Source organism: Phyllobates terribilis, unplaced genomic scaffold (genome assembly GCF_046119375.1).
Source record: "Phyllobates terribilis strain yellow unplaced genomic scaffold, ASM4611937v1 Scaffold_7__3_contigs__length_470593459, whole genome shotgun sequence".
In the NCBI taxonomy this organism is placed as follows: domain Eukaryota; kingdom Metazoa; phylum Chordata; class Amphibia; order Anura; family Dendrobatidae; genus Phyllobates; species Phyllobates terribilis.
Window position 1 is genome coordinate 254,921,811 of NW_027362767.1, and position 14,682 is coordinate 254,936,492.

General features: G+C 47.4%; 1 protein-coding gene across 4 annotated transcripts in view; it reads right to left on the reverse strand.

The window, feature by feature from the left end:
• Window positions 1–4,496: 4,496 nt before the first annotated feature.
• CCDC120 (coiled-coil domain containing 120) overlaps window positions 4,497–14,682 on the reverse strand; it is a 35,517-nt gene continuing 25,331 nt past the window's right edge. For 3 of the 4 annotated variants that reach the window (XM_073640333.1, XM_073640334.1, XM_073640335.1), the window contains exons 6-11: window positions 11,583–11,850; window positions 11,382–11,432; window positions 11,141–11,303; window positions 10,429–10,530; window positions 9,175–10,053; window positions 4,497–5,443 (exon numbers count right to left, since the gene is read on the reverse strand). In XM_073640333.1, the coding sequence (XP_073496434.1) occupies window positions 5,335–5,443; window positions 9,175–10,053; window positions 10,429–10,530; window positions 11,141–11,303; window positions 11,382–11,432; window positions 11,583–11,850 (1,572 nt within the window). In that variant the 3' untranslated portion in view covers window positions 4,497–5,334. The remainder of the gene's footprint in view (window positions 5,444–9,174; window positions 10,054–10,428; window positions 10,531–11,140; window positions 11,304–11,381; window positions 11,433–11,582; window positions 11,851–14,682) is intronic. The other variant, XM_073640336.1, reaches the window with a different exon arrangement.

The window sequence follows — 14,682 nt, forward strand, 5'->3', positions numbered from 1 at the left end:
GTACACAGTGACTGCACCAGCAGAATAGTGAGTGCAGCTCTGGAGTATAATTCAGGATGTAACTCAGGATCAGTAATGTAATGTATGTATACAGTGACTGCACCAGCAGAATAGTGAGTGCAGCTCTGGAGTATAATACAGGATGTAACCCAGGATCAGTAATGTATGTACACAGTGACTGCACAAGCAGAATAGTGAGTGCAGCTCTGGAGTATAATACAGGATGTAACCCAAGATCAGTAATGTAATGTATGTACACAGTGACTGCACCAGCAGAATAGTGAGTGCAGCTCTGGAGTATAATTCAGGATGTAACTCAGGATCAGTAATGTAATGTATGTACACAGTGACTGCACCAGCAGAATAGGGAGTGCAGCTCTGGAGTATAATACAGGATGTAACCCAGGATCAGTAATGTAATGTATGTACACAGTGACTGCACCAGCAGAATAGTGAGTGCAGCTCTGGAGTATAATACAGGGGGTAACTCAGGAGCAGTACAGGATCAGTAATGTAATGTATGTACACAGTGACTGCACCAGCAGAATAGTGAGTGCAGCTCTGGAGTATAATACAGGATGTAACTCAGGATCAGTACAGGATAAATGTATGTGTGACATGTAGAAGTAGTGCTGTTGCTTCAAACGCATCCAGCAACTATAAGAGTTAACACAGTCACAGGAGACAGGAAGTGTTGTGCTTCAGAAGCATCCAGCAACTAGAGGTGTTAACACAGTCACAGGAGACAGGGAGTGGTTAGCAGAGCCCCAGGGGGATTGTGAGGAACTTGTTCACTATTCTGGCTGGAGCCTAAGAGAAGGGTGGTGTGTGATTTGTATCTCACAGAAGTGCAGGAAAAAGAACAGGATTCAAGTCCAGGGTGAAGCTCAACACAGGTCAGATACCCTGCACTGTTAGTTCAGGAAGTCGATCATCAGACAGGAAGATAAGGACTGGAAGGAATTGTGTCACATGGATCATCTCCCTCCCTCCATCTCAATGCAGGATAAAGAATGCTGTGTACTACTGTGCCTTTATGAAGGAAAAGCCTGTTGTTGTGGGTGAATAGTAGTGTGCTGCTAAGAGACTTGATCTGTGATGTACTGTGCTACCAAGAAAGACTGTTTATTAATGTCCCTTTGCATGTTTTGGACTGTCCGTGCTGTTGCATTAAACTCTACTGTTCAACTGTGATGAGGACTCTGTCAAAGTGGGTCTGGCCAGCAACTGAATCCATCCTGTGCCTGACAGAGCTGCAGTATATGGTCGCCCTGAGTAACGGTTCACCCAGGATTCCAACGAATTCATGAAACCGGTCTCGCCCCCTATCTCAACCTAGCGGCGTGCATGTAACATATGTACACAGTGTCTGCACCAACAGAATAGCGAGTGCAGCTGTGGAGTATAATACAGGATGTAACTCAGGATAAGTAATGTAATTTATGTACACAGTGACTGAACCAGCAGAATAGCGAGTACAGCTCTGGAGTATAATACAGGATGTAACTCCAGATAAGTAATGTATGTACACAGTGACCGTGAATAGGAAAGACAATGATCCAGCTCCACAGACTCCAATAATAAAAACAAATGTCTTTTATTTTGAATTTTTTAAAAATATCCAGATAGCGATAATGTAACTCCAGCTGGTGGAAGAACAATAATAGAAGGGAAAACACAGGGGCACCAAGGAGGGGTGCGCTACCAGACGCATTTCGAGCGAAAACCACTCTTAAACTTGGTATTGGAGCATGTGGAGCTGGATCTTCGTCTTTCCTATTACCTGTCTACTGAGCGCAAGCAGCAGCGCTGATCACGGATCCCGGAGACACCCAGCTGGTTCATGGAGGTGAGCTGTTTTTTTTTTCTTTTCCCTGTCCACACAGTGACCGTACCAGCAGAATAGTGAGTGCAGCTGTGGAATATAATACAGGATGTAACTCAGGATCAGTACAGGATAAGTAATGTAATGTATGTACAGAGTGACTGCACCAGCAGAATAGTGAGTGCAGCTCTGGAGTATAATACAGGAGGTAACTCAGGATCAGTACAGGATCAGTAATGTAATGTATGTACAGAGTGACTGCACCAGCAGAATAGTGAGTGCAGCTCTGGGGTATAATACAGGATGTAACTCAGGATCAGTACAGGATCAGTAATGTAATGTATGTACACAGTGACTGCACCAGCAGAATAGTGAGTGCAGCTCTGGAGTATAATACAGGATGTAACTCAGGATCAGTACAGGGTCAGTAATGTAATGTATGTACACAGTGACTGCACCAGCAGAATAGAGAGTGCAGCTCTGGAGTATAATACAGGATGTAACTCAGGATCAGTACAGGATCAGTAATGTAATGTATGTACACAGTGACTGCACCAGCAGAATAGTGAGTGCAGCTCTGGAGTATAATACAGGAGGTAACTCAGGATCAGTAATGTAATGTATGTACACAGTGACTGCACCAGCAGAATAGTGAGTGCAGCTCTGGAGTATAATACAGGAGGTAACTCAGGATCAGTACAGGGTCAGTAATGTAATGTATGTACACAGTGACTGCACCAGCAGAATAGAGAGTGCAGCTCTGGAGTATAATACAGGATGTAACTCAGGATCAGTACAGGATCAGTAATGTAATGTATGTACACAGTGACTGCACCAGCAGAATAGTGAGTGCAGCTCTGGAGTATAATACAGGAGGTAACTCAGGATCAGTAATGTAATGTATGTACACAGTGACTGCACCAGCAGAATAGTGAGTGCAGCTCTGGAGTATAATACAGGAGGTAACTCAGGATCAGTACAGGATCAGTAATGTAATGTATGTACACAGTGACTGCACCAGCAGAATAGTGAGTACAGCTCTGGAGTATAATACAGGAGGTAACTCAGGATCAGTACAGGGTCAGTAATGTAATGTATGTACACAGTGACTGCACCAGCAGAATAGAGAGTGCAGCTCTGGAGTATAATACAGGATGTAACTCAGGATCAGTACAGGGTCAGTAATGTAATGTATGTACACAGTGACTGCACCAGCAGAATAGTGAGTGCAGCTCTGGAGTATAATACAGGATGTAACTCAGGATCAGTACAGGGTCAGTAATGTAATGTATATACACAGTGACTGCACCAGCAGAATAGAGAGTGCAGCTCTGGAGTATAATACAGGATGTAACTCAGGATCAGTACAGGATCAGTAATGTAATGTATGTACACAGTGACTGCACCAGCAGAATAGTGAGTGCAGCTCTGGAGTATAATACAGGAGGTAACTCAGGATCAGTAATGTAATGTATGTACACAGTGACTGCACCAGCAGAATAGTGAGTGCAGCTCTGGAGTATAATACAGGATGTAACTCAGGATCAGTACAGGGTCAGTAATGTAATGTATGTACACAGTGACTGCACCAGCAGAATAGAGAGTGCAGCTCTGGAGTATAATACAGGATGTAACTCAGGATCAGTACAGGATCAGTAATGTAATGTATGTACACAGTGACTGCACCAGCAGAATAGTGAGTGCAGCTCTGGAGTATAATACAGGAGGTAACTCAGGATCAGTAATGTAATGTATGTACACAGTGACTGCACCAGCAGAATAGTGAGTGCAGCTCTGGAGTATAATACAGGATGTAACTCAGGATCAGTACAGGGTCAGTAATGTAATGTATGTACACAGTGACTGCACCAGCAGAATAGAGAGTGCAGCTCTGGAGTATAATACAGGATGTAACTCAGGATCAGTACAGGATCAGTAATGTAATGTATGTACACTGACTGCACCAGCAGAATAGTGAGTGCAGCTCTGGAGTATAATACAGGAGGTAACTCAGGATCAGTAATGTAATGTATGTACACAGTGACTGCACCAGCAGAATAGTGAGTGCAGCTCTGGAGTATAATACAGGAGGTAACTCAAGATCAGTACAGGATCAGTAATGTAATGTATGTACACAGTGACTGCACCAGCAGAATAGTGAGTACAGCTCTGGAGTATAATACAGGAGGTAACTCAGGATCAGTAATGTAATGTATGTACACAGTGACTGCACCAGCAGAATAGTGACTGCAGCTCTGGGGTATAATACAGGATGTAACTCAGGATCAGTACAGGATAAGTAATGTAATGTATGTACACAGTGACTGCACCAGCAGAATAGTGAGTGCAGCTCTGGAGTATAATACAGGATGTAACTCAGGATCAGTACAGGATAAGTAATGTAATGTATGTACACAGTGACTGCACCAGCAGAATAGTGAGTGCAGCTGTGGAGTATAATACAGGATGTAACTTAACCTTGAAAAGCAGCTACAATGAATTTCTCTTCCTCCCAGAGTTGTAAGGAGCAGCACAGTACACGCTAGGTCACAAATTCACTCCAGCATGACTATTTTAGTGCCTGGTGGGGGCCAACTGCTGACATCCAAGTTAGATCTCATATAAACAAAGAATGACAAATGCAATTTTAATTTTGTTTTTTTAAACCATTTATTGTTAAACTGTCCCAACCAATAACAAATTAAGGTCCTCCCGACCCAATAAAATTTTCAGTTTGTACATATTGCACAGTGTTATCCAGTCACATCTCAGTGTTAGTAACAGTTAAAAGCAACCACGATATTATAGAGTCCGCAGATTTTTTTTTTTTCTTGCCATAATTCCAACCAATTGGAGGCAGCGAGTCCAGCTCGGCACCTGTCCATCCAAGGGGCGAAGCCCCCCCAATCTCCCTAATAGTTCTCCAGTGTCTCTACTAATAACATTCAGTAAAAAGACAGCAATAGCAAAGTATACAGGAGGGAGGGTCTCAGAGCGCCGACGTAGCAGTAGTCCCCCGCTGAGCCCCGCTACAGCCTCTTGAAGGTCACAGCTCCTAGCGAGATAAGCGGCTGCATCATTAAAGTGTCCATGGGAATCATCTTCTTGCTTCACTATGGGAGACGGACACCAGCGAATGTACAGGACACATAATAACGGACCCGGACAAAAACGTTATACATATAATACACCCCCGCCAGGGAGGAACTTCATTCTCCATCATGGTTACTTGGCATTCTTGGCCATTAAAAAAAATATATAGAAGAGGCCCCTTTGCAGCAAATTAACCTCTTTCTGCCCAAATTGGTGCAAAATTGAGGGGGTACTTATTGCACTAGAGGTGATGAAGTAGATAAGAGCCTGTTAACCGACAGTTCCTACCACGTTCTACTCCACAGATGGTGGAGGAATGCGGGCATCTTTTTCTTGGAAGATCGCTCTTCATTTGGTGGAGTAGGAAGCTCCGTGCTGAAGAATCAGTTGGGTCCATTATGGTTTGGGTTCCAGTGTCAGACTAAAGTTCCAGGCGGCGTGCCCTCCGCCGTCCGCTGTCCTTGCGTCCGGGTGAGTGCGGAGGACTGGTTGTACAAATCTTCGTCAACGTACTCTGAAAAGTGTCTGGGGAAGTAGCCGGTGATAGATGGGGGAAAGTGAAGAAAGGGGCATTTTTTTTGTAGGTGTGGCGTGATACGATTGGGTGGGGCGTTGGTTTGAAATGGAGAAGAAGAGAAAGATAAGAATATGAAAGAGTCGGAGAAGAAGCGGGATAAAGTTGGTGTACCATGGAGTCACAGTAATGTGCAGAATTGTCATGGGGGTTGTGTTATGTGTAGGGTGGAGCAAGATGGATATAGGGCAGAAAAAAAAAGGGGAAAGCAGAAACAAAGCATTAGAAATATACAAAGCAGCTCACAATAACTAACAAAGTGTAGCCCCACATTGGGAAAGCCGAGCCACCACCAATATATCTCCAAAGATTCCAATACTGGAAGTAGATTAGCAAACTGTTATCTTCGCAGGTTCCTGTGCAGCTGGAGCACCAGGTGGAGCTACACTTTACAGGGTCCGTGTCCCCTCAAAACAAAAATGTAAAGAAAAAAAAAAAACATTCAGATATAATGTTACTATCAAGATCAAGGTGTAAATCCCACCAAAGTGCTGAGACGCTGCCGGTAACGAGCAGCCACAGAGGAGATTCTCAGTCACTGATTGTTCAACCCCTTAAAAATTATTCAAATATTCTCGGTTCACATCATATGTCCATTCCCAAACATCACTGTACAGTATTCATAGAAACTAATCTATACAAATAGGTCACTTCAGATCAGGAATGCAATGTATTATTATACAATGCGTTATTATACTCCAGAGCTGCACTCACTATTCTGCGAGTTTCAGAGCTGAAATCTCTCAGGATGTACAGAATCTACACAAAGTCTTGCTCTGGTGACTATCATCAGCAAAATATTGACTGAAGCTATGGGTGTAACTGGACCTGTTACAGGATAAGTAATGTATGTACACAGTGACTGCACCAGCAGAATAGTGAGTGCAGCTCTGGGGTATAATACAGGATGTAACTCAGGATCAGTAATGTACAGTTGAAACCAGAGGTTTCCATACACTATATAAAAAGACACATCTGCATGTTTTTCTCATTATCTGACATGAAATCAGAATAAACTTTTCCCATTTTAGGTGAATTAGGATTACCATAATTTTTAATATTTGCCAAATGCCAGAATAATGAGAGAGAATGTTTTAAGGCATTTTTATTACTTACTGCAAAGTCAAAAGTTTACATACATTTCATTAGTATTTGGTACCATTGCCCTTAACCTGAATGACTTGGGTCAAACATTTGGGATCTCCTTCCACAAGCTTCTCACAATAGTTGGTCGGAATTTGGGCCCATTCCTCCTGACAAAACTGGTGTAACTGATCCAGGTTTGTAGGTCGCCTTGCTCGCAGCCTTAAGCCCCCGTCTCACATAGCGAGATCGCTGCTGTGTCACGGTTTTGGTGACGCAACAGCGACCTCACCAGCGATGTCGCTATGTGTGACACTTTGCAGCAATCAGGCCCCTGCTGTGAGTTCGCTGATCGCTGCAAAGTGTCCTGGGCCATTTTTTGGTCGTTGCCCTCCCGCTGGTCAGCACACATCGCTGTGTGTGACCAGCGGGAGCAGCGATCAGGCTGGTAACTATGGTAAACATCGGGTTACTGGGGGCACACACGCACCTAGTAACCCACTGTTTATCATGGTTACCACTCTGTTACGGTGAGCGGTAACCTCCCGCTCACTGTAGCAGAGTGGTAACCATGATAAACAACGGGTTACTAGGAGCGCGTGTGCCCCTAGTAACCCGATGTTTACCATAGTTACCAGCCTGCTCCTGCTTCAGCAGGCTGGTAACCAGGAGCAGGACATCGTGGAAAGATTCTTTCCACGATGTCGCTGCTCCCCTGATCGTTGGTGAGCCTGCCTGTTTGACAGCTCACCAGCGACCACATAGCGACGCAGCAACGATCCCTGACAGGTCGTATCGTTGTCAGGATCGCTGCAGCGTCGCTAAGTGTGACGGGGCCTTTATGAGCTTTACCCATAAATTTTCAATAGGATTGAGATCAGGGCTTTGTGATGGCCACTCCAAAACAATGACTTTGTTATCCTTAAACCACTTTGTTACCATTTTGGCAGTATGCTTTGGGCCATTGTCCATTTGGAAGACACATTTCCACCCAAGCTTTAACTTCCTGGCTGATGTCTTGAGTTGTTGCTTCAGTATTGCCACATAATCTTCTTTTCTCATGATGCCATCTAACTTGTGAAGCACACCAGTCCCTCCTGCAAATGTAACGAGGGTCATTATGCCCAAAAAGTTCAATTTTAGTTTCATCAGACCACAGGACAGGTCTCCAAAATTAAGGTCTTTGTTCCTGTGTGCATTTGCAAACATTAATCTCCCTTTTTTATATTTCTTTTGGGGTAATGGCTTCTTCCTGGCAGAGTGGCCTTTCAGCCCATGCTGATACAGTACTCGTTTCACTGTGGTTATTGACACAATCTTACCAGCTTCCACCATCATATTCACAAGGTCTCTTGCTTTTGTCCTTGGATTGATATGCACATGTCGGACCAAAGCACGTTCATCCCTGGGACACAGAACCCGTCTCCTTCCTGTGCAGTATGATGGTTGGACATTCCCATCTTGTTTGTACTTGCGTATAATTGTTTGTACAGATGAATGAGGCACCTTCAGGTATCTTGAAATTGTACCCAAGAATGAGCCAGACTTGTGCAAGACCACAATTCTCTTCCTGATATCTTGGCTGATTTCTTTAGACTTTCCCATGATGTTACACAAAGAAGCAGTGTGTTTCAGGTGTGCATTTACATACATCCACAGGTGTGTCTCTAATTAACTCAGATGTTGGCAAAAAAAAAAAAACTATCAGAAGCTTCCAAACACGTGACATCATCATATGGGCAGTCCAGGGTTGTTTAAAGGCATAGTAATCTTAGTGTATGTAAACTTTTGACTTTGCAGTAAGTAATAAAAATGCCTTAAAACATTCTCTCTCTCTCATTATTCTGCCATTTGTCAAATATTAAAAAATTATGGTAATCCTAATTGACCTCAAACGGGAAAGGTTTATTCTGATTCATGTCAGATATTGAGAAAAACATGTGTGTCTTTTTATATAGTGTACGTAAACTGCTGGTTTCAACTGTATGTACACAGGGACTGCACCAGCAGAATAGGGAGTGCAGCTCTGGAGTATAATACAGGATGTAAAGCGGCATCAGTACAATACATAATTTGTTTACAAACTGACCTACCTTTATACATAGATTACACCTATATAAAACCTGTACAATGCGTTCAGAGATGGATATATCAGTGCATTTATTTTTTTTTTTTTTATATACACGTTCTGACTTTTAGGCCGATGCAGTTTTTTTACATCCAGATCCTTCGGTATTACAGCTTATGAGCGCACATCCATTGCCGACAATCAGGTCCCTATAGATTCGTCCTGTGCAGTGGAGTCTGTCCCCCCAGAGACACGGCAGTCTGCTTTACACCCACCTATCCCAGAGAAACACTCATTTTCTGCAAGCACGAGGCCAGAAGCTGCAATACCGGGGAGCCCAGATACAAAGACACTGCCATAACATTATATGTGAAACACGTTTGGTTCAGACAGGGGAAAAAAAAAAAAGAAGTGCAGAATAAAATATTATAGAAGCTGTAGTGTAATACAACTCTGGTGTCAGAGCAGAGCCGAACGGAGCAGAGGAGGGTGAGCGCGGCAGGAGGCGGCTCCTAGTACAGAATCTCATACCTGCCATGCATTGGGGCCCCAGTGAAACTGATGGAGTGTGGAAGAGGGGATCCAGCCTGATAGTGACCATCGTGGTAGCCGGGCCGATAGTATCTCGGATACTGCATGTGCGGAGGGATAGTGCCCCTTTGCACTCCAGCCGGGGCAGCTGAATTGCGAAGGTACCAGTCCCGGAGTCCCTCCAGGGCCAAAGCTTTATGCACGTTCCTCTCCATAGTCTCAGGTGGCGGAGCACGCGGTTGGCTCCGAGATCGTGGACCTGGATGGGAAACCTGAGCAGCAGGGCGTTGTTGGAAGCCATCAGCGTGCCAAGGCTGCTGGAAGTGGGATGTATCAGTCAAATGGGGGCCACAAGACTTGTTGCGGGCAACATTCCTGCGCTGTTGGGTTTCAGCGCGGCTCCTCAGGGCTGGACTTCCTGGATACCCCTCATAATATCCATCCCGACGCGAGTAATGGCTGCTGCCATCCGGATCTGCCCACCATGGAGCTTCGGGTTCTACCCACCAGTGGCCGTCCGGTTCCACCCACCCTCGCTGCTGCTGCTGCTGCTGTCGCTCCATGTAATAATCCAGCAAGATATCTTCATAAGGCAGCCGAGGATTGGAGTTAGGTGTCCGGGGATCTGGAGATCTTGCCCCCCGTTGCTGGTGATGCGAGGGCACCGCGCCAGGCTGTGGGCGCTCACTTAGAGCTTCAGAACTTTTGAAGGACGGTTTTCCCTGGGTGTCTGTAGGAGGTGGTCTCTCAATCAAGGCTTCCGAGCTGTTACTGCGACGGCTCCGTGTGGAATGGATGTTTGGGCGATCGCTGGGGAAGCCCACCTGAGAGTCCTGACTCCCAGTCCACTGTCTCTGAGATAATCCTGAGCTGTCCGACCTGGAAGAAGGAGGAGAAAAGATTGGCAGGAGAACGTGTCCTCAGCATCTCGCCCCAAAAGAGCTGGACATTACTCATGAGACGGTACGTGGACGTACACATTAGGTAGCGGTGGCCAGACCCCTCGTACAATGCATACTCAGCTCATCTGAGCATGCACGTGTTCTGAATGGTCAATGGGGAGCAAGCTGCAACCAGAAAAATGGGTATGCTAAAATCCAATTGCGGGATCTTCCCACCATATCTGATGTTGGGGAAAAGCCAGAAGCCCCCCCCCCCACACACACACACACACACACACACACGGGGTCGGCCAGACTTATCGAAATGTATATGCTCAGCTGTACCCCCCTCCTCCCCCCAAAAAATACCCACCTTAGGGCAGAGCTGCTGCAGGCATTACGGCTCAGAATGGGGGTTGCGGGGACACTCCGGCCCTCCAGACTGGACAGACTCCGAGGGAACGACCTAGTGGGGCTATGGGTGGAAAAAAAAAAAAGACATGATTAAATGTGGATTATATGTATAACTTGTCAGCCCCATCCTCCTGCACACTACTCCCTCCCACAGTCCTTCTGGAACCTGACATTGGTTATTCATGTGTTATCAGAGGGGGTCCAGGGCCTGGTAAATCAACCTTGCAGCCCTTTCACTGCAGTAGCCAACACAGCGCTGCTCTAATCCATGTGGCTGTGCCTGGTACTGCACTCCTGCCCTATTCACATGATAATGACTGTAGCGGAGCTGCAGTACCAAACAACCACATGAACATGGATGGCGCTTTGTTGGTTACTGCAATAAAATGGCCACTAGAACCAACATAAAGTTTAATTAGATCCAGAAAATCATTGTAACCCCCCCCCCCCCCCCCAGGCTACAGGAGGCCATTTACACTGTGCACCAACATAAAAGCCTACATGACTATAGCAAACAGTGGTAGACCAGACGACGTTGACCCCGGGGCACATCTGGGCTACACATGTAGCATAACGGAGTCCCCTGATCAAAGCTGCTCAGCAGCCCTACAGCCTTTGATCCTTCTGTATCAATGACGGAGGTGGATGGTCCCGCTGTTTTACTGCCTCACCTTGCCGCGCTTGCCATGGAGTTGCGCCGGTTGTGGACCTCGCAGTACAGCTCTACAGGTGACGCTTTCCATCCAACTCTTCTCTCCGGACTGCTGGAGACCGCCCGGGAATGTTCAGTCATCCGAGGGGGAGACGGACGCATTGTGGATGATAGGACGTCATCTGCAGGAGAACAGCAGAGTTACACAATGCCCCCCATAACGCCCTCATTAACTCATTAATAATCCATGATGGTCTCACCATGGCTGGCACTCTCCGATAACGAGCTGCATTCGGATTGGTACGCTTCATCTGCAATAAACGAAACAAAAGCATCATAGGACGCGACCTTAGACGTAGATGGCACCCGAGACTAGATTGCCAGGGCGGCATGCAAGCCAAGCGTGCCAGGGAGGCATATAAGATCAGAGTGCCAGGCTGACCCTGTTGGCAATAACTCACCCAGCAGACTGTGCGGCACCCTGTGTGTGGGTCTCAGGCCCAGCTTCCTGCGCAGGTTGTTACTCTGCTCCTCTAACTCCTGCAGTCTACGTAGTGCATCCAGATACACCAGCCTCCGCTTCCTGCGCTGCTCCAGCGTCAGCTCCGCGCTCTGCTCAGCTGCCAAGCTCAGCTTCCGGGCCGCCTCTGACATCTGCAGCTGCAGAGCAAAGTCTCTCTCCAGGCGCTCTAGCTGGACCTCCTGCCGGAAGAGAGCGTCCGGGTTATTCTAAGGGTTAATACACATAATATGCCAATGAGACCACGTGTAAGAATAAAAAAAAAAAAAACAAACAAAGAGTGGCCCTACGGAATGCTGGGAGTTGTAGTCTCAACAGCTGGAGTCCAGATCTAAATGTGGTTTTTGGTGAAACTTCCTGACCATCCAAAAAATGTATGTGGGGTGGAGGAGTGTAACAGCAGCATATTTGGGGGAAAAAAAGGGGCCTGGTGTGTTGGACTTTTCCATGACCAATCCTTGGTGAGGCATCTGGTGGCAGAGGTGTCTGACCACTGCTTATTGCCCTGTCCTCACTAAGGAGACGTGCACGCACAGCAGAGGCCAACGTACGGGGCAGAGGGTATAATAACTGTCGGCTCACCAGGGTGTATGCCGCCCCATAGAGATTCATGCTGTTCATACTCAGTCAGAGCTGCAATCCTACGAACTGCCAGTAGACGGCGCTGATAACACAGAACTCCTCCATTATCTCCTACAATCTATAATTACTGGGGGTAATGGTGGGAAATTGCTTCCTAATACTCAGATTCCTTAGAGGACAAACAAAATTGCTATCAGAAATGAGCCTCAAGGTCACGGGCAGCGTTTCCCACCAAGGACAGGCTGCACCTGACTGCACTGGACGCCAGCCATGTTCATTCAGATGCAGCCAGAGTCTGGGATCTCTGCTGGAAATGACGTCTGATCAGACTGTGCGGCCACCAGGAATAAAACCTCTTCATTACGGAGGAGAGCAGTGATCCGAGCGGTCGTGACGGCCCAGTATCACTGACAGCCAGGGGCATTTAATCACTTAAAAGGGGTGGTGCACTACTGGTCCATTGCAGCGCCATAAACTCAGGACCCCTCCTAAGATAACAACAGGGGATACTCGCCTGTGGCGGCGCTGTTCCCCGGGAGTGATGTGACTCATGTGACTGCTGCAGTGTCAGCGGCTCATTCTGTCAGGGTGGACAAAGTAGTAAAGGGTGCAACTGACGAGAGGCCACTCACGGCCTGCACCCGGCACATGACCCAAGCCACGTCACCCCCGGGACCATCGCTGAAACATGCCAGAGCGGGATATGTAGCAGACTGGCGCAGACGTCGGAACAGTAACACATGCGCAGGAGCGGGATATGTAGCAGACTGGCGCAGACGTCGGAACAGTAACACATGCACAGGAGCGGGATATGCAGCAGACTGGCGCAGACGTCGGAACAGTAACACATGCACAGGAGCGGGATATGCAGCAGACTGGCGCAGACGTCGGAACAGTAACACATGCACAGGAGCGGGATATGCAGCAGACTGGCGCAGACGTCAGAATAGTAACACATGCGCAGGAGCAGGACATGTAGCAGACTGGCGCAGACGTCGGAACAGTAACACATGAAAAGGAGCGGGATATGTAGCAGATTGGCGTAGACGTCGGAACAGTAACACATGCGCAGGAGCGGGATATGTAGCAGACTGGTGCAGACGTCAGAATAGTAACATATGCGCAGGAGCAGGACATGTAGCAGACTGGTGCAGACGTCTGAACAGTAACACATGCACAGGAGCAGAATATGTAGCAGACTGGCGCAGACGTCGGAACAGTAACACATGCACAGGAGCAGAATATGTAGCAGACTGGCGCAGACGTCGGAACAGTAACACATGCGCAGGAGCGGGATATGAAGCAGACTGGTGCAGACGTCGGAACAGTAACACATGCGCAGGAGCGGGATATGTAGCAGACTGGTGCAGACATTGGAACAGTAACATATGCGCAGGAGCAGGACATGTAGCAGACTGGTGCAGACGTCGGAACAGTAACACATGCACAGGAGCGGGATATGCAGCAGACTGGCGCAGACGTCGGAACAGTAACACATGCGCAGGAGTGGGATATGAAGCAGACTGGTGCAGACGTCGGAACAGTAACATGCACAGGAGCAGAATATGTAGCAGACTGGCGCAGACGTCGGAACAGTAACACATGCGCAGGAGCAGAATATGTAGCAGACTGGCGCAGACGTCAGAACAGTAACATGCACAGGAGCAGAATATGTAGCAGACTGGCGCAGACGTCGGAACAGTAACACATGCGCAGGAGCAGAATATGTAGCAGACTGGCGCAGACGTCGGAACAGTAACACATGCACAGGAGCAGAATATGTAGCAGACTGGCGCAGACGTCGGAACAGTAACACATGCGCAGGAGCGGGATATGAAGCAGACTGGTGCAGACGTCGGAACAGTAACATGCACAGGAGCAGAATATGTAGCAGACTGGCGCAGACGTCGGAACAGTAACACATGCGCAGGAGCAGAATATGTAGCAGACTGGCGCAGACGTCGGAACAGTAACATGCACAGGAGCAGAATATGTAGCAGACTGGCGCAGACGTCGGAACAGTAACACATGCGCAGGAGCAGAATATGTAGCAGACTGGCGCAGACGTCGGAACAGTAACACATGCACAGGAGCAGAATATGTAGCAGACTGGCGCAGACGTCGGAACAGTAACACATGCGCAGGAGCGGGATATGAAGCAGACTGGTGCAGACGTCGGAACAGTAACATGCACAGGAGCAGAATATGTAGCAGACTGGCGCAGACGTCGGAACAGTAACACATGCACAGGAGCAGAATATGTAACAGACTGGCGCAGACGTCGGAACAGTAACACATGCGCAGGAGCGGGATATGTAACAGACTGGCGCAGACGTCGGAACAGTAACACATGCGCAGGAGCGGGATATGTAGCAGACTGGCGCAGACGTCGGAACAGTAACACATGCACAGGAGCAGAATATGTAACAGACTGGCGCAGACGTCGGAACAGTAACACA